Here is an 18423-nt window from a genome sequence, read left to right as displayed (position 1 = left end):
ATGTTTTTTTTTTTTTAACATTTATTCATTTTTGAGAGTGAGAGAGATAGAGCAGTGGGGGAGGGGCAGAGAGACAGAGAGACACAGAATCAGAAGCAGGCTTCAGGCTCCGAGCTGTCAGCACAGGGCCCGACGCGAGGCTCGAGCTCATGGACTGTGAGATCATGACCTGAGCCGAAGTCGGACGTTCAACTGACTAAGCCACCCAGGCGCCCCAATAAGCTGAAATATTTTTTAGTGGAATAAATAATGAAAATAAGAAAAAAAAATTAATATATTATCTCAAATTACGTTTGCTATTTTGTTTTTGATGGCTTTTAGTCCTGTCAAAGATGTCAGTGTAGCCAGGGAGCTGTGATTGCTAGCACAATACAGCACAGCTTCTTCATAGTTTAAGTGAGGATCAGCAACAAACCAATATTCACTCCCTTCAATGACAACTGGAGGTCCATGAATTCCAGCACGCTCTAAAGAAGAAGAAGAATATCAGAATTATGTACAAATCAAAATGCAGCCTCTAAACACAAATTAATATTCAAAACTACTTATAAATAGTAATCCATTTAGATTATTGGCTCTCTCTGGCCAGGGCAGTGCTGTCTGCAAGGCACCAAGGATTGTTGAGCCAGTGAGAGATACAGCCAGCCTTCTGTACTCACAGAGGAGCACAAATCCAGCCTCAAAGTCTCATTCCACATCAGCCAATCACCTTTCCTGCCTGGAGATACTTCACCTCCATTGAAGATGTGATAGAAAAGCTGGCACTTAGGCCATGGCTTAAATAATTAACTAAATACATTATTGAGAAGGTAAAAGCAGCTTTGGCTAAATTTTAGTTTCCTTAACTTACCTGGATTGTACCAGTCTGGTGTTTTTGGAGTAAAGCCTATATAAGAAAGAAAGCAAAAGGCTTAAAATTAGTATCCAATTAGAGATAATGTCAGTAAGTGCCTTTAATCTAACTCAAGAGGACTTGCAGAATTGCTGAGTTTGACCATTTATGGCCAAACCATTACCTTTCATATTATGATTGCTTCAGTTTGAATTTCGTGGGGCCTAAGCTAAAGCTGCTTTAGTGGCAATCAAAAAAGCAGATCTATTACTATTAACGTATTACTAGCAGTTCTCTACCTTATATCACTAAGTCACAAAGGAAGACTAGACGGATAAGATACAGTTAATAATTAGAAAGTATAAATAAGCAAATGAGTATATCATATACATTACATATGAGCAGTAAGAAATAGGCACCAAGACAATCATTGTAGGATGAGATTATTCAGAAGCTAACTACTCCATCCAACGCAATTTGAGTAATTGTTCCATAAACCTGGGTTGGTTGACTTCATTGTCTTAGGATATCCTTGTAAACAATGTAGAGTAATTCAGTACTGAACTTTTTAAGAAGCTTTTTTAAGAGACAAAGCTGGGAGAAAAATAATAAAAATCACCCAGAATTCCTAGTTGGAAACAGAGAAAATACAGTACATTACAAAGAATTTTCGTCTTTGAAGTTGAGCGGGTCAGTTTCCAAATGCCCTCAGACCCTTTACTGCTGTGGGACTTTGGATTAGCTGTTTAACTCCCTGAGCCTCAACTCTCTACTCTATAAATAAAAAAACAAGATTCTGCTACCATACTCACAAAGACTGTGAAAATCAGCTTAAGACCACACCTTCAAAAGTACCCAGACAGTTGCAGGGCAGAGTAGCTTCCCCAGAATGGTTGTTGCCTTCTTCTCCCCAACTTCTTTCTTTCTTTCTTTTTTTTTTTTTTTTAAGTAGGCTTCACTCCCAGCTCGGAGCCCAACACGGGGCTTGAACTCATGACCCTAAGATCAAGAGTCGGTCAAATGTCATGCCATTCCAAGGCAAAGATATAATTTGATGAATCTTATAAATTACAGGGCAAAATAGCTGTTCTTAATTTCGCTGTTGTATCTGGGCCTAATGGACAGATGACCCTACTTAGAGGACTGTCTATGTATCTAACATCTTCTGTTTCTCTCTGTGAGTCGTTCTCTGTATACTGGGTAATTTCTATCAACAATGGGTCAAATCAATTAAAAATATACATAGTTTCTTGTTTGTAATCTCATCAAAAAGTTCTGTTCATTTGTGTCTTGGGGGAAGCTATGTCTAACCTTGAAATTTCTTTAAATTGGTGAGAAAAGCAGAATGCAAATTTTTTTTTCTTCACAAGATTACGTATGTATGTGCAAGTTATCAAGAAGTATAATATACTACTTGTTGTGTTTGGGTAGTGGCATTATAGATGATTTTACTAAAGACATTTTTATGAGTCTTATTTTTGATACTATTTGTTCAATTTAAAGAAAAGAGTATTTTAAAATTATGTATATCTATAGCGGCTATGGCTATTTAAAATTTCTAGGTTGTCAAAGTATCCCTTTTAGAGAAGGGGGACTAATTAGAAATAATTGGATTAGGTAATAAAAAAGGCAAATACTCTGGTTTCTCTTCAGATCTTATAAATCTTTTACCTTTTTAAAAAAGGCAGGAGCAAAGGGCACCCAGGTGGCTTAGTTAGTTAAGTGCGAGCTCTTGATCTCGGTTCAGGTCATGATCTTGAAGTTCCTGCATTTGAGCCCTGCATGGGGCTCTGCACTGACAGGGTGGAGCCTGCGTGGGATTCTCTCTCTCCCCTTCTCTCTCTGCCCCTCTCTGGCTTGTGCGTGTGTGCTCACTCACTCTCTCGCTCAAAATAAATAAATAAACATTTAAAAAAGGACAGGGGCACCTGGGTGGCTCAGTCAGTTAAGCATCTGACTTTGGCTCAGGTCATCGTTTCATGGTTTGTGAGTTTGAGCCCCACATCGGGCTCCATGCTGACAGTGAAGAGCCTGCTTGGGATTCTCTCTCTCCCTCTCTGTCTCTGCCCTTCCCCAACCCACACTTTCTCTCTCAAAATAAAAAAATAAATTAATTAAAAAAAAATAGGTAGGATAACTTCTTTATGGAAAAAAAAAAAAGCAGGAACTAGAGCAAAGGTATGATGATTTAGGTTACTGAGGTTTATAAACTGCTTTAACAAAACCAGAAAAATACAGATTGATACAGAAATATCCAGTTGAGCAGACTTTAGCTGCTCTACTAACTGAGAAAACATACAGCTAGGTGAATATGACACATTATAACTTAGAATTTAGGGGTTATCAAAGGGAAGTTTCCCTAACATTTAAACTTCTGGATCAAACAATCACTAATTTCTTCAGACAATTGTGAATAGACTAAGGAAGTTCTTTAGTTTTTAAATTTATTTCTACATGAGGAGAGCAGGGGTACTGTTATTTAGAAGATTTATTTAGTTAATTGATTTATGTTTGCTAAGCTTGTTAATTCCCTTCTTTTTTATTAAAATAAAAAAAATATATAAAAAAGACAAAAAGACAACTACATGCTCTTCATAATATTTCCTGTACTTACTCGTTTTTAATTTCTCTAGTTATGCTGGTGTGAACTCTTGGGTTTGCCCCACTGCTCAGATAGGAGGCACAGGGGTGGGGTGGTAGATACCAGTGAGGACACAGTTTGGAGGGAGCAATGACACTGTCTGTGGCATGTTAGCAAATACTACAGATTAATGGGAAGATCACCACTCCTGCTTCAAACCAGAGAGTTATCCAAATTAGTCATATATGTTAGTTACTTCTCTGCTTGTTTAAAGGGTATCCAGATTGGCTTCCCTTTGTTCCTTTGCAGGTTTAATCAAATAATCAGGAATACCTCAGGTATAATTTCTCTACTGGAAAAACCCTGTCAACACACACACAGTTCCCTCTTTTATTAATGGCCTGCCAGTTGCTTTTGTGAAAGAGACTTTCCAGTTACTGTACTGGATATCATGTCTGAAGCTCTTTTAAAGGCAATATGGTGGCCTTCTTAGGGAAAAAGAACAATGTTCTAATAGATAGTTGTATGAAGGGACACTCTGGGTTCTTTGAGAGCTTAGTAGAGGATCTACCTTTAGTTCCAATGATTTACATTCAGTTCAGAAATTTCCTTTAGAGCTTTCTGTGCATTTACCACTACTTAATTTAATATATCCAATAAAACTACTTAAAATTATTTTAAAATTATTGAAAACAATTTGAGTGTTAAAAATCTTCTTAACACTTTCCTTAATATTCTTTAACATTTTCCTAGTAACAAGCTAAATAAAAAGGTATCTCTTTATTCCCCTTTCTCTCCTTTTTGTCACCAAAGCCTCTACTATCAAGCTAACTGGTCTCCTAGATTTGAACTTGAATTCCATAAACTATTAGCACTATGGGAGTTCAGTGCAGATTGCTTCCACATGTTACAGAGACCTGCCAAATTTTGATTTCTTGATTCTTGCCTCGTTCTTCCCAAGTTTATCTTCATTTTGCATCAAAATAAAAATTGAAATGATTCCCTCCACTATGTATCTTCTTTTAGTTGAATTAATCTTTCATTTCCAAATCTAATCTCTCTAAATTCAACTTAAATTTTATTTTCTATACACATTCTTTCATGATCAAAGAGGAAGGTACCATCTAATCTCAATAAGCCAGCCTTGTACTCAGGGTAGGAGTCTAGCAGGATGGAGCTTAATGTATTAACTGTGCCTTTATAGGCTTTTTAAAATTATGATTATAGACTAAAATGCTCTCTTAGGCACTTTAGGCTCAGCATTTACAATGTTCACATGAGAAGACTGTGAAAAGGAATAACTACCACTTACCTTTTGGAATCTGGCATACCCATTCAAGTTTTGTATCACAAGCAAAAGGTCGTAAGTAAATAAATTCTCTGTCATCATAGAAATACCAGCTTCTTCGCCCTGGCCTGTGAATGACCTAAAGGAGGAAGAGAATTGCAGACAATTCTGAAGTCAATGCAGGTTTATAAAACACTAAACTTTAGGCCCTATAGCGTTTAATCTATTTTAGCTCTAGCACCTAAGTTATTTGTTTAATGAATGAACACAGTGTTTAAACGGTTAACAGCCTAATCAAGAACCTTCAAAGGGGCTGATAAAGGAAATAAGGTCATGTTTATGATAAGGTCATGTTTATGTCCAAAATATAAATTATTGCTTTTTTTTCCTGTTCTTGTTGATACGAAATTGTAGGTTGCACCTTTAAATTTGAGAAAGGTCAAGCTAGAAAAAGATGCTTATTTCCGTGGCTTCCAAATAGCAGACTGTGATGAAAGCAGATCTGTGAAATGTGACATTAGAGGCTGATATCAAGGGCCTAGGTTCCTGCTGTGGTGTTGCTCTGCACTGCCAGGATGTGAGCTTCTTCTATGTGATCCAAGATCACTCTCTACAAACCCCAGCCAGCAAGCAGAGAAGAAAGGAAAGGAGAGGGCATGACCTGGGAGGAACCGCCACCATTCTTTGGACTGCTCTCTCTTATGACCAAGATTCTGGTGGGTACTGTGGCAGATTAGGTGAGATTCTCCTTCCAGAACACTGCCCTGGCTGGTCTTGTTCCTGACACAGGTAGCATCAGTGTCTCTTTTATTTAGTTCTTTGGTAGATTTTTGACTCTCTTCGCACATAGGGATTCTACTTACATAGAACATAGTTTATTGCATCAGTGTTCTGGAAACTTTATAAGCTTCTTTGAAGTTGTCATCTTCTCATGTGTTAAATAGAATTCTATAAAAATGGCATGATACTATATAGTTTATTACTAGAACAGGTGCTTAGAAACTAGTGTTTTCCAATGACCTTTTCAGTTCTTTTCTCAACCTTCCTGCAGCACTTCTGGGCAATCACCTTCTTGAATCTCTTTCTTGGGCGTGCATAGCAAAGATATCATTTATAGGTCTCCTACTTCCTCATCTTACATTCTATGCGTTGATGATTCCCCTAAATCCATTTTTGGCCCTTTATACTTTTTTAATATACATTTTTCCTTCAACTCCAGTCTCTTAACTTCAACTTACTATAGAATATTTCTTACCACTAGCTTGAATTCAAAATATCTAAACTAAAATGTAGTATTTTCTCCATAAGCCAGTATCCTTTCTGACTGTTTCTATAAATGCCTAGTCATATAGCAGGGTGGACCCAGACACGGGGGGTTAAATTTCAGTTCTATAATCATATATACTTACTCAGAACTCAAATTTCTCAGAACTCATAAAGTGAATATGGTAATAGTACCTACCTCACAAGGTCATGTAAGCATTAAATGAAATAATAAGTGTGACATGCCTAGCACTGTGCCTGGCTCATGAGTCCACAAGTATTAGCTGCTGCCACCATCATCACTATCACCACTGTCAATCATCTAGTCCAATGCTTGGACTGTCATTAGTGGAATCAATAAGTGAACGAATGTTGCAAAGGAAGATACCTAACTGGTCTTTTATTGCCTTCTGATCCTATCTGCTGCATCTTGAAATCTGACTTGATATGAATCTTCTTTGCCCTCCTTGGTTTCTTGTCAAAAATCCTTAATAATGCTGTTGCTTACCATCAATCTAATTTCCCAACTTTTTTTTTTTTTTTTGGTTTATTTATTTTGAGAGAGAGATAGAGAGAGGGTGAGTGGGCTCGAGTACAGGGAGAGGGCAGAGAGAGAGAGGGAGAGAGAGAATCCCAAGCAGGCTCCACACTGTCAATGAAGAGCCCATTGTGGGGCTTGATCTCACAAACTGTGAGATCATGACCTGAGCCAAAATCAAGAGTCAGAGGCTCAACCGACTGAGCCACCCAGGCGCCACCCCCCTCAACTTTGTTTTCAACCACGGCACCAAAGAAACCTTCTTGATCTGTATTCTGTTCTCACTGCCTTAGCCTCTCCCTTCAACTCTCTTGTGATTTTATGCCACCTCCTCATGTCATCCCCCATTGGAAAGGCTTACCCTATCCTACCTGTGCAACAGCACAGTTCAAGTCCCACCTCCTTCTGGAAATAGGCCATAGGAATCACTTCTTCTGAGTTTCATTAGTGCTCCTCAGCTCATTCACTTGGAGCCTATTACTGTACAGTAATAAAAGCCATCTTGCCTGAATATGAATTTTATCTTCTCAAATGAAGTGTAAGTTAGGTAGCTTGGTTCTTACCTTCCACTGCACCCAATATCATGCTCCACACACAAAAGGCACTCTGTGGATCTGTTGCCTGACTGAACACAATGTCAAATTTATTTTTTAAATATGCAGATTTTCCAGCATTGTACCGACCTTGACAGCAGCACAGTCTCTGATATCATAATCCTGCTGAAACTCATTTTCCATGATGATAGTAGACACCTTAAAGAACAAGAGAGGCTTGAGAACTTAAGACTGATGTATATATATTTGCAATTTAGATGTAATTTAGGAAGCTTTAATAACTCAAACACATTCACATGCCATGGAAGGAAAACTTTTCATCTCTCTCTTTTTTTTAATATCAGGATGTTAAATCATCAGATGACTTAGAAAATATCGTACTGTCGTCAGTTTCCCAACGAAGGAAGCTATAGTTACAGAAGTGGAGGTTAGCGGTGTATTAAGTTTGCATCTGGGATCACAGAGAATCAGGAGTTTACAAAAGACCTTTTTTTTGGGCATCTGTTGAAATGCTAGTTATTCAGTTAACTAATTTCAGACATGTACCCATTTAAAAATGAAAGTCAAGGGATTTTATGTTTGGAAAGAATATACAATGAATTGACACAATGGTAATGTGGAGTCAATATTCAATACATTTGAGAATAATTTGCTCCTATAAATGTTACCTAAAACTTCTCTTTAAGATAATATAAACATTTGAAATAGTATTTAAGGTCTCTTTAAGGTTTCCCCAAACAAATTATTTCCCCCAATAAAGACATATTCTTTTTTACATAACTCTAGTAAAACTCTTTTACATAACTCTTATGTAACTCTAATAAAAATAGAAGCCTCTCATTGTGAATAAAGGACATAAAAAGCAGCACAAAGAAAAAGAAAAAACTTTACTATCCAAATATGACCGCTATATCTATATATCCATATTTTTTGGACTATAGAGAAACTAAATTATTTTTTAATTTTAATTCTAATTTTTTTAAGTTTATTTATTTTGAGAGAGAGAGAAAAAAGTATGAGTGGGGGAAGGGCAGAGTGAGCGGTGGGGAGAGAGAATCCCAAGCAGACTCCGAGCTGTTAGTGCGGAGCCTTCAAGCGGGGCTGGCTCTCACGAACCATGAGATCATGACCTGATCCTAAATCAAGAGCCAGGGTGCTTAACTGACTGAGCCACCCAGGTGCCTTTATATGGTTATTTTTTAAAATAAAAATGAGATTAGTAACTTTTCCCCTCGCTTCTTATATGTGAACGGATTTCCATTTCAATAAAGATACTTCTTCATAACTTTAACACTTGTATGGTCTATGGGTGTATTATTCATCAATTCACTTGATATTGAAACAAATAATCCCTTTATATTAACCCAAACGAGAAAGTTTAAACTTACTGGTGTATGATCACTCCACTCCCAGGATCCTTGTAAATCTGGGCTCCTTTTATTCAAACCTATCCACAGCCAACGCTGGTCACTATGTAAAAAGAAAGTATTAAAAAACAATGTGAGCACAGATTTGGCAAAAATATTTAGTATTCACATGTCTAAATTTTTCTTTTTTTACATTTATTTATTTTTCAGACAGAGAGAGACACACAGCATGAGCGGGGGAGGGGCAGAGAGAGAGGGAGACATAGAATCCGAAGCAGGTTCCAGGCTCTGAGCGGTCAGCACAGAGCCCGACGCGGGGCTCAAACTCACGGACCGTGAGATCATGACCTGAACCGAAGTCGGACGCTCAACCGACTGAGCCACCCAGGCGCCCCAGTATTCACATGTCTAAAATACTTAAGACATGGGTGGCTCAGTCGGTTGAGCGTCCGACTTCGGCTCAGGTCATGATCTCGTGGTCTGTGACTTCGAGCCCCGCATCGGGCTCTGTGCTGACGGCTCAGAGCCTGGAGCCTGCTTCAGATTCTATGTCTCCCTCTCTCTCTCTGCCCCTCCCCCGCTCATGCTGTCTCTGTGTCAAAAACAAATACACATTAAAAAATTAAAAATAAAAAAAATAAGTAAAATGCTTAAGACATAGAAGTTTGTCTTGTCACTAACTGAAAAGCACCATTTTAAGCTCTATAAAGACATCTTTTGAAATGAAACCGAACCCTAAATATGGGAAAAGTACCATACTTCTTAAAACTAAATTTTAAGTTATGTTCTTCATATGAAAGGTAAAAACTTTCCATTTTGAACTTCAGAGGAAAAAAAATGCATGATAATCTAAAACTTTTACTGGAGAGCTTCAATATTAGATAATGTTTTCAGATACAGTCAAAGATAGCAATAGCATTTGCTTAAAGTGTTTATAACACATTTAGATATCTTTTTTTTTAATGTAGTATAAATCATTTGGCTAAATTTAAATTTAAAAAAATTTTTATTCCCACTGCCCATTAAGTTTAGAGTAAACAAGTATAAATATCTTTTTTTTTCAAAGAATAAAAAAAGGTTTCTTTATATTTGAGAGAGGAGAGAGACAGAGACAGAGAGAGAAAGAGAGAGCATGAGCAGGGGAAGGGCAGAGAAATAGGGAGACACAGAATCTGAAGCAGGCTCCAGGTTCTAAGCTGTCAGCATTGAGCCTGACATAGGACTCAAACTCATGAGTTGTGATATCATGACCTGAGCCGAAGTTGGATGCTTAACTGACTGAGCCACCCAGGTGCCCCTTTTTTTCAAAGATTTTATTTTTAAGTAATCTCAACACCCAATGTGGGTCTCAAAGTTACAACCCTGAGATCAAGAGTTGCATGCTCTACCAACTGAGCTAGCCAGGTACCCCCTGCTTTTTTTAAAGATCAAGTATAAGTATCTTCTAAGTGCCAAACTTCATGGGTTATACCCATGAATATACGAGAGCAATATAATTAAAGTCATTTAAATGGTTATATTTAACACTCATTACTATTATACTTCTATGTACAAGGCATTGAGCTAGGTGCCATGGTGACACAGAGAAGTACAAGACCTAGTATCTATCCTCAAATGGCATAGAAACTAGTCAGGAGGATGATATATACATGAACAAAGAAAATAATGGCCATTTAGAAAGATACCAAGTGACGTAAAATTTGTATAAATTTTAAGCATTACGAAAGTTCAGAAAAAGAGGGTCACTGTGGACTGCAGCAAGTCACAATACATTTTGTGAGGTCAGTAGAACAAAAGATAGTCTTCAAAGGATGGCTAACATTTCTTTTGAGTCATAATCTGAGTGTTTAGCACATACGAATATTACAACTGACTGAGAAGAGAAAGGAAAGACATTCCAAGGAAGGATATATACAATAATACATAGAAGCAGGGACATACATTGTAAATATCCTTTTCCTCAATTAAACTTATTCTCTGGCTAGGAAGATATTGACAATATAAATAGAAGTGATAGAACCATAAGAACATTTTCTTCACCTCTCACCCCACTTGAAAATATTATCTAAAGTATGTTACACTTTTTAGGCCTTAATAAATAGACTATTATCTAAACATATAATTTTTTTGGTGATGTTGGTTACTTTCCTTATAATTTAACCTTCTAACTGCATGTAGTATATATGATCAGTACATATGAGTGTATGTTATATGTGCATAATACATATAAATGTTAGATACATATAAATATAACACATATTAGAGAAGAGATAGGATCCAAATCTAAAATTAATTCTTACTCTCAAGCTCAATAGAATGTATGGAACATATGGAATGTATAGCTAAAAAGTAGAAGCCTGCAATTCAAAGAATTTGCTAGTGAATCAAGTCTAGAGCAAACTATTTTATTTTTATTTTTTTAATATGAAATTTATTGTCAAATTGGTTTCCATACAACACCTAGTGTAGAGCAAACTATTTTACAAGTAATTTCTCACTTTTTAATAAACTAATTGCTTTTCTTTACCTCTTTCCTCTATTCAATATTCCCTCATACTTTTTATTTTTTTTAATTTAAATCCAGGTTAGTTAACATACAGTGTAATAATGATACCAGGAATAGAATTTAGTGATTCATCACTTACATATAACACCCAGTGCTCATCCCAACAAGTGCCCTCCTTAATGCCCATCACCCATTTAGCCCATACTCCCCCCCAACACCCCTCCAGCAATCCTCAGTTTGTTCTCTACATTTAAGAGTCTCTTGTGTTTTGTTTCCCTCCCTGTTTTTATATTGGTTTTGTTTCCCTTCCCTTATGTTCATCTGTTTTGTATTTTAAATTCCACATATGAGTGAAATCATATGATACATGTCATTGTTTGACTTATTTTGCTTAGCGTAATATATTCTAGTTCCATCTACATTGTTGCAAATGGCAAGATTTCATTCTTTCTGATTGTACAGTAGTATTCCATTGTATATATATACCACATCTTCTTTATTCATCAGTTGATGGACATTCCGGCTCTTTCCATACTTTGGCTATTATTAATAGTGCTACTATAAATAGTATAGTGGGTGCATGTGCCCCTTCTAATCAGCATTTTTGTATCCTTTGGATAAATACCTAGTAGTGTAATTGCTGGGTCATTGGGTAGCTCTATTTTTAATTTTTTGATGAACCTCCATACTGTTTTCCAGACTGGCTGCACCAGTTTGAATTCCCACCAGCAGTGCAAAAGAGATCCTCTTTCTCCACATCCTCACCAACATCTGTTGTTGCCTGGGTTGTTAATTTTAGCCATTCTGACAAGTGTGAGGTGGTATTTCATTGTGGTTTTGATTTGTATTCCCCTGATGATGAGTGATGTTGAGCATCTTTTCATGTGTCTGTTAGCCATCTGGATATTTTCTTTGGAAAATTGTCTATTTATGTCTTTTGCCCATTCTTCACTGGATTGTTTTTTGGGTGTTGAGTTTGATACGTTCTTCATAGATTTTGGATACTAGCCCTTTATCTGATATGTCATTTGCAAACACCTTCTCCCATTCCATTGTTTGCCTTTTAGTTTTGCTGATTGTTTCCTTCACTATGATGAGGTCCCAATAGTTTACCTTGATGAGGTCCCAATAGTTCATTTTTGCTTTTATTTCCTTTGCCTCCGGAGACATGTCAAGTTAGAAGTTGCTGTGGCCGAGGTCAAAGAGGTTGTTTCCTGTTTTCTCCTCTAGGATTTTGATGACTTCCTGTCTTACATTTAGGTCTTTCATCCATTTTGAGTTTATTTTTGTGTATGGTGTAAGAAAGTGGTTCAGGCTCATTCTTCTGCATGTTGCTGTCCAGTTTTCCCAACACCATTTGCTTACAAGACTGTCTTTATTCCATTGGATATTCTTTCCTGCTTTGTCTAAGATTAGTTGGTCATACGTTTGTGGGTCCATTTCTGGGTTCTCTATTCTGTTCCATTGATCTATGTGTCTGTTTTTGTGCCAGTACTATATTCTCTTGATGATTACAGCTTTGTAATATAGCTTCAAGTCTGGAATTGTGATGCCTCCAGCTTTCCTTTTCTTTTTCAGAATTGCTTTGGCTATTCAGGGTCTTTTCTGGTTCCATACAAATTTTGGGATTGTTTGTTCTAGCTCTGTGAAGAACACTAGTGTTATTTTGACAGGGATTGCATTGAATATGTAGATTACTTTGGGTAGTATCGACATTTTAACAATATTTGTTCTTCCAATCCAGGAGCATGCAATATTTTTCCTTTTTTTGTGTGTCCTCTTCAATTTCTTTCATAAGGTTTCTATAGTTTTCAGTGCATAGATTTTTCGCCTCTTTGGTTAGGTTTATTTCCTATGTATTTCCAACATTTTATGGTGTTTGGTGCCATTGTTAATGGGATCGATTCCTTGATTTCTCTTTCTGCTGTTTCATTATTGATGTATAGAAATGCAACCAATTTCTGTGCATTGATTTTATATCCTGTGACTATGCTGAATTCATGGATCAGTTCTAGCAGTTTTTAGTAGAATCTTTTGGGTTTTCCACATAGAGTATCATGTTATCTGCGAAGAGTGGAAGTTTGACTTCCTCCTTGCTGATTTGGATGCCTTTGTTTCTTTGTGTTATCTGATTGCTGAGGCTAGGACTTCCAACACTATGTTGAATAACAGTGGTGAGAGTGAACATCCTTGTGTTCTTCCTGACCTTAGCAGGGAAGCTCTTAGTTTTTCCCCATTGAGGATGTTATTAGTAGTGGGTCTTTCATATATTCAAGATCATATTTCTTTTATGATCTTGCAGTATGATCCTTCTATCCCTACTTTCTTGAGGGTTTTTATCAAGAAAGGATGCTGTAGTTTGTCAGATGCTTTCTCTGCATCTATTGAGAAGATCATGTGGTTCTTATCATTTCTTTTATAAATGTGATGTATCACATTGATTGATTTGTGGATATTGAACCAGCCCTGCATCCCAGGAATAAATCCCACTTGATTGTGGTGAATAATTCTTTTAATGTATTGTTGGATCCAGTTGGCTAGTATCTTGTTGAGGATTTCTGCATCCATATTCATCAGGGAAATTGGTCTGTAGTTCTCCTTTTTAGTACAGTGTTTGGTTTTAGAATTAAGGTAATGCTGGCCTCACAGAATGAGTTTGGAAGTTTTCCTTCAGTCTCTATTTTTTTGAACAGCCTCAAAAGAATAGGTGTTAACTCCTCTTTAAATGTTTGGTAGAAATCCCCTGGAAAGCCATCTGGCCCTGGACTCTCGTCTGATGGGAGTCCCTCATATTTTAATATAAAGAAATACTTTTTGTCTTTTCAGCCTTAAGCTTTTAAACTTACTGCAGTGGAATGTGAGGACAATCCCCTTAGTCTTTATTGTTATACTGTTTTCTTTCATACAGACATTTATAGACTTAGGATAATCCAGTGGAGACAATTAAGTCCTATTTGAATTTAGCAGCTATAAGAAGAATTTGTAGTTGTGTCTTCAACTATTCAGAGCTTTCTAACAGGCTTCCAAATTTATCATACATCCCAACAGTACAATTTCTTTTTTTTAAGTTTATTTCTTTATTTTGGGAGAGAAAGAGAGAGAGAGAGAGAGAGAGAGAGAGAGAGAGCAAGGGAGGGGCAGAGAGAGGAAGAGAGAAAATCTCAAGCAGGCTCTGTGCTCACAGAGCCTGACAGTGGGTGGGGGTGGGGGTATCAATCCCATGAACTGTGAGATCATAACCTGAACTCCTAAGCTGAAATCAAGAGTCGGGTGCTTAACCGACTGAGCCACCCCTACCAAATGTTGAATTTCTAAAACACAGAGACTAGATAATTGCCATATACAATATAATTAAAGTCAGACAGGTAACATAAAGAGAAGGTCAAGTTTGCTTCCTTGTTATTTACTTGAAGACGTGACTTTATTTCTTTCAAATTTTTGCACATAATATATTTGAGGCTGGGGAATTTGTGCAAAATTTTGTGTTTCCCTCAAGTAAGCCTTAGATATTCTTCTTTTCACAATCAACAGTACAACCAGGAAGATGGTCAAAGATCACTTGGCACCTGCATTTACTCTATAGTCAGCTCCCATAGAAATCCTCTTTAGACATCTTATCTCTAACCTTTCCACCCAGTCCTCTCTCAGCCCCAACTTTTCCCACTTAGAAACCTTTCCTTTCAAGCTCCTTTTTGCTTCCTCAGTAGCATCTCAGAAAACAGTTTCCTAGAAAACACAATTTGCCCCATTGTCCAAAAATTTTAATATTCACTACTTTCTGAGACTGAATTTCATTTCAACCCAGACATTTATAGTTTTCAGCTACCACTTCAAGAGATTCATTAGTGTGTTATAAATATAGAAAATAGTAGCTACTTGGTTTTTTTTCCATGTGTGGTAAGAGGTGGAACATATTTCCTCAATTGTAACTTATTCCTGGTTTGACCTGGTTTATCCATAGGCAGATAAGGAGAACAAATTGGAAATCACATTAATTATTGCACACCTCAATGTGGATTTCAAAAACTTGAGGGAGGGGCATCTGGGTGGCTCAGTCAGTTGAGCAGTTGAGCATTCGACTTTGGCTCAGGTCATGATCTTACAGTTTGTGAGTTCGAGCCCTACTTCAGGCTCTGTACTGACAGCTCGGAGGCTGGAGCCTGGTTTGGTCTGTGTCTCCCTCTCTCTTTTGCCCCTCCCCTGCTCATACTCTGTCTCTCTCTCAAAAATAAACACACATTTAAAAAAATTAAATAAAAAAAGAAAATTTGAGGGAAAAAAATGGATCATATCTGGAGAATTAAATCAAATGGAAAATTTCTCTCTCTCTTTATAAATTTCTTCTACTACAAGCACTAAGTATATGGTTTTAGGGTATTAGGTTAAGAAGACATTGCACAAAAGGTTAATATGTGTATCTGTGTTAAAATTCTTACTCAATCAAATTTCCTGCTGCATCTGGTTTCTAAGGAAAACAGTATCTCAGCTATAAACCACAATAAATACTATTTGATGAGGGCGCTTAGTCTGCAAAGCCTTAGATTTATATCTAAATCCATTCATGCCACATCACAGGAGGTAGCACACACAGCAGCAACAGCATTGCAAACAAGGCTTTCCCCTTTAATCCTAAAACTATTTTTGCTCTACAATGGCTTTCCCTGGTGGGCTGCCATTAAGAGTTACAAAGATCTTAGAGCCTTAATGACTTGGTGCACCATGAATCCTTTTCACTGAAATACAAATAGAGATGTGGAACTTAGATTGTGAGAAGTATAGCAGTAATCTGACTTAACTCCTTGGCATGCAACACACAATATGAGCAACAGACATCTGAGAAAGGTCAATTTCTGCAATAAAAAGGTAAGGCGTTCGAGGAGTAAGCTTTAGAATCATTTTCTGATATAAATGGGTTTGCCTCCTTCCTTCCCTTCAACCCATGGTTACAGAATTGGATTTAGAATATGTTACCTTTTTAAGTATAACATGGGCAAATGATCTCTTTATTAATGGAGCACATATTAAGCAGACAACACGGTCTGCCTTAATATGGCATGTATTAGCTGCTGGCTTAAGAGTACAAATAAAATACGGTCCCTATGAACAAAAGGATTATGGTGATTTGTGGGGTTTCTTTGTGCTCTTCTGTTTTCTAAATTAAATATACATTACTTCTGTGGTCAGAAAAAAATTACACATTGATTCTTGTACATCCTTTGGAAAATAAGCTATATGCATGGGAATGAGAGAAAGTAGAAAGGATTCACATTAAATGCTGTGTTCAGCATTCAATGCTAACTATGTTTACAGAGCTAGGATTTGAGATGATTTTTATTTTTTTCAGTGTTATTTTTTATAGTCCCCAAATCTTACATAATGAGCATGTATTAATTTTAATTGAAAGGAAACTCAGCAAGTGTGATCAGAAACAAAAAAATTCCTTAATTACCTCTGGCATTTAGTTTTGCTTTTTAGTATAATCTATTCTGTATTTAGAAGCTCTTATGTCACATGTTATTCCATTTTCCATCAACTGATTCCCATAAATATCTATAACCTCATTGCTTATTACTTATCAATGGCTCCCTGTTCCAGTTAAAGGTTTCTAACCTCTTACTTGGTGTTATTCAAAACCCAGTTTGTTTATGTCAATATTTTGCTTTAAAAATACTTTAGCTTAGACAGTATGATATTGTATATGTCAAGCTTGAGATATAGGGGTCAGTAAGTTGCCCTGATCAAAATTCTCACTTCAGGGAGGATCATCAGGGTATTAGAGTATGTTCTAGAGGTGGCCACCGCAAGGATGTGTGGTATCTGAAGCTACACCTGAGGTTTTGGTTATTAGCAGAGTGGATATCAGAAATGAGTGTATATCTGATCAGAAATTAGAAGCTTGTTCACCAGCATGATGTTAGAAATGGTCTCTCATTGGTGGAATTTAAATTATGTAAGATATGAGGAATAGCTAAAATATTTAGGGACACTCTCACCCTTCATAAAAGGTTATTATTTTCTGCTGAGGCTGGTAGCCAGTACCGTAACAAATGATCTGGGGCTTGAGGCACCTGGGTGTCTCAGTCAGTTGAGCCTCTGATTTTTTATTTCAGCTCAGGTCATGATCTCATGGTTCATGGGATTCAGCCTCCTGCGGGGCTCTGTGCTGACAGTGTTTAGCCTGCTTGGGATTCTCTCTCTCCCTCTCTCTCTACCCCTCCCCCACTCACATTATCTCTCTCTCAAAATAAATAAGTGAACTTTTTTTTTTTAAAAAAAGAAATGGACCTGGGGCTTGATCTCTAAATGGTCCCATGTCCAGTCATTGGGTCGAGTGATTGGAACTGCCTGATGCCAGCTATTAATGGGAATAGAATTCTGTCTCTGGAATACTGTCAAATCTACCTCAAATGAACTTTCCTTGTAAGGTGGTGGGTGGAACACCAAGGACAGACTGGATGGGATGTTGGAAGGTTACAAAACAGATTCTATGAAATGTTTTGTGCCTGCTTCAATGAATGTTTATTTACTAAATGTTTATATATGTGGAAAGATTTGGTCTGAGTTTTGTATTCATTAAAATCTACTCACAAGGTTGTGGGAAGTAGCTAAGAAGCACTAACCCCAAAAGGAAACTAAGAGTTTGTATATCCCAATTAGCTCAGGTTAGTGTGCAATGAAATCTTGTATATTAATTCCTAATGCTGGAAAATGAAGTCCAGAATGCCTGAACTTCTACAACAGATGCTTAATAAGTGAGTATTTATGGAACACATGTACTGTATTTTACATCAGGTTTCCAGCTCATAGTAGTGAAAATTCCCTTTCTTTAATGAGAAAAACACAATAGTGTGTGTTTTTGTTGTTGTTTGATTTTTAAAAAGTTTTTTTTTAAACATTTATTTATTTTTGAGAGAGAGAGAGAGAGAAACAGAGTGCTAGAGGGGGAAGGGCAGAGAGAGAGGGAGACACAGAATCTGAAGCAGGCTCCAGGCTCTGAGCTGTCAGCACAGAGCCCCTTGCAGGGCTTGAACCCACAAACCGTGAGATCATGGCCTGAGCTGAAGTTGGACACTTAACCCACTGAGCCACCCAGGTGCCCCTCTCTTTTTTTTAACATTTATTTATTTATTTTGAGAGAGAGTGAGAGAATCCCAAGCAAGTTCTGCATTGTCAGAGCAGAGCCCAATGTGGGGCTCAACCCCCCCCACCGTGAGATCACGACTTGAGCTGAAACCATGAGTGAGATGCTCAACCCACTGAGCCACCCAGGTGCCCCAGTATTTACTTTTTCAAGTCTAGTCATGAGGTTGGTCTGTAATTCCTTGTGCTGTTGTTGATAGTCTTTGATATCAGAATTAGACTAGTTTGTTAAATAAACCTGATGCCTGCATCAGTTTCTATGTAATGGAATACAAGCTCTTGCTTATACTCCTAAAATACAAGGCAATGATCTCTGCTTTAAAATGTAAAGAAATTCAGTGATGGGCATTGAAG

At 37.2% G+C, this 18423-nt stretch overlaps 1 protein-coding gene across 3 annotated transcripts in view; it reads right to left on the bottom strand.

The window, feature by feature from the left end:
• Positions 1-18423, bottom strand: part of LY75 (lymphocyte antigen 75) — a 135945-nt gene that overhangs the window by 75504 nt on the left and 42018 nt on the right. For all 3 annotated transcript variants that reach the window (XM_058694554.1, XM_058694546.1, XM_058694564.1), the window contains exons 14-18: positions 8445-8526; positions 7186-7254; positions 4726-4840; positions 851-886; positions 292-467 (exon numbers count right to left, since the gene is read on the bottom strand). In XM_058694554.1, the coding sequence (XP_058550537.1) occupies positions 292-467; positions 851-886; positions 4726-4840; positions 7186-7254; positions 8445-8526 (478 nt within the window). The remainder of the gene's footprint in view (positions 1-291; positions 468-850; positions 887-4725; positions 4841-7185; positions 7255-8444; positions 8527-18423) is intronic.

This window comes from Neofelis nebulosa, chromosome 2 (genome assembly GCF_028018385.1).
Source record: "Neofelis nebulosa isolate mNeoNeb1 chromosome 2, mNeoNeb1.pri, whole genome shotgun sequence".
NCBI lineage: Eukaryota > Metazoa > Chordata > Mammalia > Carnivora > Felidae > Neofelis > Neofelis nebulosa.
Note: the sequence above shows the minus strand (reverse complement) of the source record. Positions and strands in the feature narration are given on the sequence as shown.